Below are 2,993 nucleotides of genomic sequence, written 5' to 3'. Positions count from 1 at the left end.
TTTGGATAGGTGATGATTAACCTTTATGATTTGTTCCAGTACTTGGTACAGACAGAAACTAGTTGAACTTTCTCTGCTTGGTATTAAAGCATAGAAAACAGAAGGGTGCCAAGAATACCTCCACTTAGAAATCATGGGTGAGAGGCAATCTGCTTAACTTCTAGATCTTACTTTTGTCTAAATTTTTAGATATCTAATGAAACAATCTACCCATGTGGATATCTGTATGAGGCTTTGAGAGGTATGTGGCTGTACAGCTGTGTGAATAGGAGGTGAAGATACAGCAGAAGAGGCTTTTGAAGACTTGTATATTCTCTCTGCCCACACTTGGGCACACAGGCATCCTGTTTAAGGCAGATGTCTTTGAAGACAATACAATTCTGTCTACAAAAGGAACTTTCTTTATCAAGACTTCTTCAGTGGATACTTAAGTTGAGGCAGAAGTGTTAATTGGTTAATGTTAATGTTAATTGCTTAATGTTAATTGGTACCTTCTTTCTTTTAGTCACTGGGTATGATTATTTTCCGAATAAATACAAATTACAAATGTACAAGCTCTCTGAAACTTTTCTGAATTCCTCCAGAGCAGCTCCAGCCATGAGTTCAGATGCAGAGATGGCAATCTTTGGAGAAGCAGCTCCCTATTTACGGAAGCCTGAGAAGGAGAGAATTGAAGCCCAGAATCGTCCATTTGATGCTAAGGCAGCCTGTTTTGTAGTGGATGGAAAGCAAATGTATGTGAAAGGTACCATACAGAGTAGAGAAGGCAGTAAAGTCACAGTTAAGACATATGATGATACAGTAAGTGATATCAGGTGTTACTCATATATGACCATCCAGTTCAGGCAGTTCCCTGGCTTAGATTTCTTCTCCTGTTGTTCCCTTCTCTTTTTGTCAGATTGTGACTGTAAAGGATGATGAAGTCTTTCCCATGAATCCTCCCAAATTTGATAAAATCGAGGACATGGCCATGATGACCCACCTCCACGAACCTGCTGTGCTGTATAACCTCAAAGAGCGTTACGCAGCCTGGATGATCTACGTAAGTACCAGCAGCAGGCTTCCTTTGGGTAGCTAGGAGGAACTGCTCTGCCAGGCCAAGTGATGGCCAACGTGCTGTCTCTTCCTCACAGACCTACTCGGGTCTCTTCTGCGTCACTGTCAACCCCTACAAGTGGCTGCCAGTGTACAACCCAGAGGTGGTGACTGGCTACCGAGGCAAGAAGCGCCAGGAGGCCCCTCCACACATCTTCTCCATCTCTGACAATGCCTATCAGTTCATGCTGACTGGTGAGTCATTTGGCAAGAATGGGAAACCCTGATATATGCAGGGCTGACTGGCTGGTCAAGAAACATTTGACAGTTCAGCATCTTAGGTGCTGTTCTACTCAGGGAATGATGGCAACAGCTCCCACAGTCCTATGACACAACTCAAGATTAGACTGACTGTGGCATCTTAATGACCTCTATGTTGTCAGATAATGAAGGAAAGGCAGTAGCTGCTATATGGCCACTCTCCTAGTAAGGAATTGAAAGAGACAGTAAGGAAGGAACACATCAGAGAATCTGATTTCAATTAAACAATATTTAATCCAAGAAAATATTAATTTAACACATGAAACAAATAGTTAACTGGGAAGCCTTATGAAGAACCATCTCTAGGCATTAGATTTTGAGCTGCTCTATCCCTCTGTGCACAAAAATATCCACATGCAGATGATTAAACAGTAACAATATAGTTCTTTCCCTTGAAGTCAGTTAGTTATGCCTGAGAAACAGAAGTACTCCACATCTCTTTTGAACAGCTCTTTCTGTGACTTTGTTTTCAGATCGTAACAATCAGTCAATCCTTATCACGTGAGTATATTTTGGTGTGTGTGACAAAGCTGACAGAGAAGCAAAAGTGTTTCCTGTTTCCCATAACAATTAATATTTTCATTTCAACAGTGGAGAATCCGGTGCAGGGAAGACTGTGAATACAAAGCGTGTCATCCAATACTTTGCAACAATTGCAGTTACAGGTGAGAAGAAGAAAGATCAACAGCCCGGCAAAATGCAGGTATGTCATTGGCTCCCCCTTCTAGTCTTTGCCCAAAACTGTGCCTGTAGAGCAGAAATTATCAGTGCATGGTTTTGGGTTGCAGGACTATCAAAAGACAGAAAATTGTAGCACAACTGAGGAGACAGTCAGGATGCATGGTCTGAGCACACCTATGCTCATTTACCCCTGCTACCTGGCCTCCATCCCTCTGAAGACTAGTGGAATGCTACTTAAAGAAACATTTTCTTAATATAGGAAAAGTCTAAGCCTCAGTTTCTCTCCAGTCTCCATTTACACAGGGGTAGTCTTCACCATGGAGAGGAAAATAATGTTAAACAGCAGTTTCTTCTGTCCTGACTGTCTTTCTGAGTATCTATCCATTAGTATTCTATGAGATTAGCCACAGCACCTGGGTGGCTGCAAGTGCGAAGAGAACGGTCTTTTTCCACTGGCATGTGATTGTGCCATTTCTATTCCTTGTTTCATTTCTATTGACAGGGGAAGTGCAGGAACTCTGAACTCCAGAGTGGTTGTGTTGAACTCAAGAGTCATTTCAATTGCATCAGGTAGTACTTTTCACTGGCTGGTTCTCCTACCTGTGGTCAGAGCAACAGTCCCGAGGGGCAGCATAAGAAAAGGGAGAGATCTGGGACAGCTGGGACCACTTGCCTCACAGTTAGAAAGTAACCTTAGAAAGATCCATCCAGGGAAGAAAGCACATGCTCTGGAGCTTCTTTCTGCTGAGCAGCACAGCTGCTGCAATCTGAGCCCACTGGCACATTTGGAAGGCGTGGGCTTCATTCCCTAGCAGAATGTGCATCAAAGCAGGTGACACGTGTCAACATGTTATTTAAGTAACCAAAGGCACAGCAGAACCTAAGGAGATTCCAAGGCTGAATATTCTTTTCACACTTAGAGGCAGGTGTCTGTGATTGATGGGTTGTTATGGCCA

At 42.9% G+C, this 2,993-nt stretch overlaps 1 protein-coding gene across 1 annotated transcript in view; it reads left to right on the top strand.

Moving 5' to 3' along the window:
- Positions 1-615: 615 nt before the first annotated feature.
- The window catches only part of LOC104545249 (myosin-13), a gene marked incomplete at its 3' end in the record, with an annotated part of 36,289 nt that continues 33,911 nt past the window's right edge, over positions 616-2,993 (top strand). The window contains exons 1-5 of the mRNA XM_010190340.1: positions 616-801; positions 899-1,042; positions 1,134-1,290; positions 1,830-1,857; positions 1,948-2,059. Of these exons, the coding sequence (XP_010188642.1) occupies positions 616-801; positions 899-1,042; positions 1,134-1,290; positions 1,830-1,857; positions 1,948-2,059 (627 nt within the window). The remainder of the gene's footprint in view (positions 802-898; positions 1,043-1,133; positions 1,291-1,829; positions 1,858-1,947; positions 2,060-2,993) is intronic.

This window comes from Mesitornis unicolor, unplaced genomic scaffold (genome assembly GCF_000695765.1).
Source record: "Mesitornis unicolor isolate BGI_N332 unplaced genomic scaffold, ASM69576v1 scaffold1418, whole genome shotgun sequence".
In the NCBI taxonomy this organism is placed as follows: domain Eukaryota; kingdom Metazoa; phylum Chordata; class Aves; order Mesitornithiformes; family Mesitornithidae; genus Mesitornis; species Mesitornis unicolor.
Note: the sequence above shows the minus strand (reverse complement) of the source record. Positions and strands in the feature narration are given on the sequence as shown.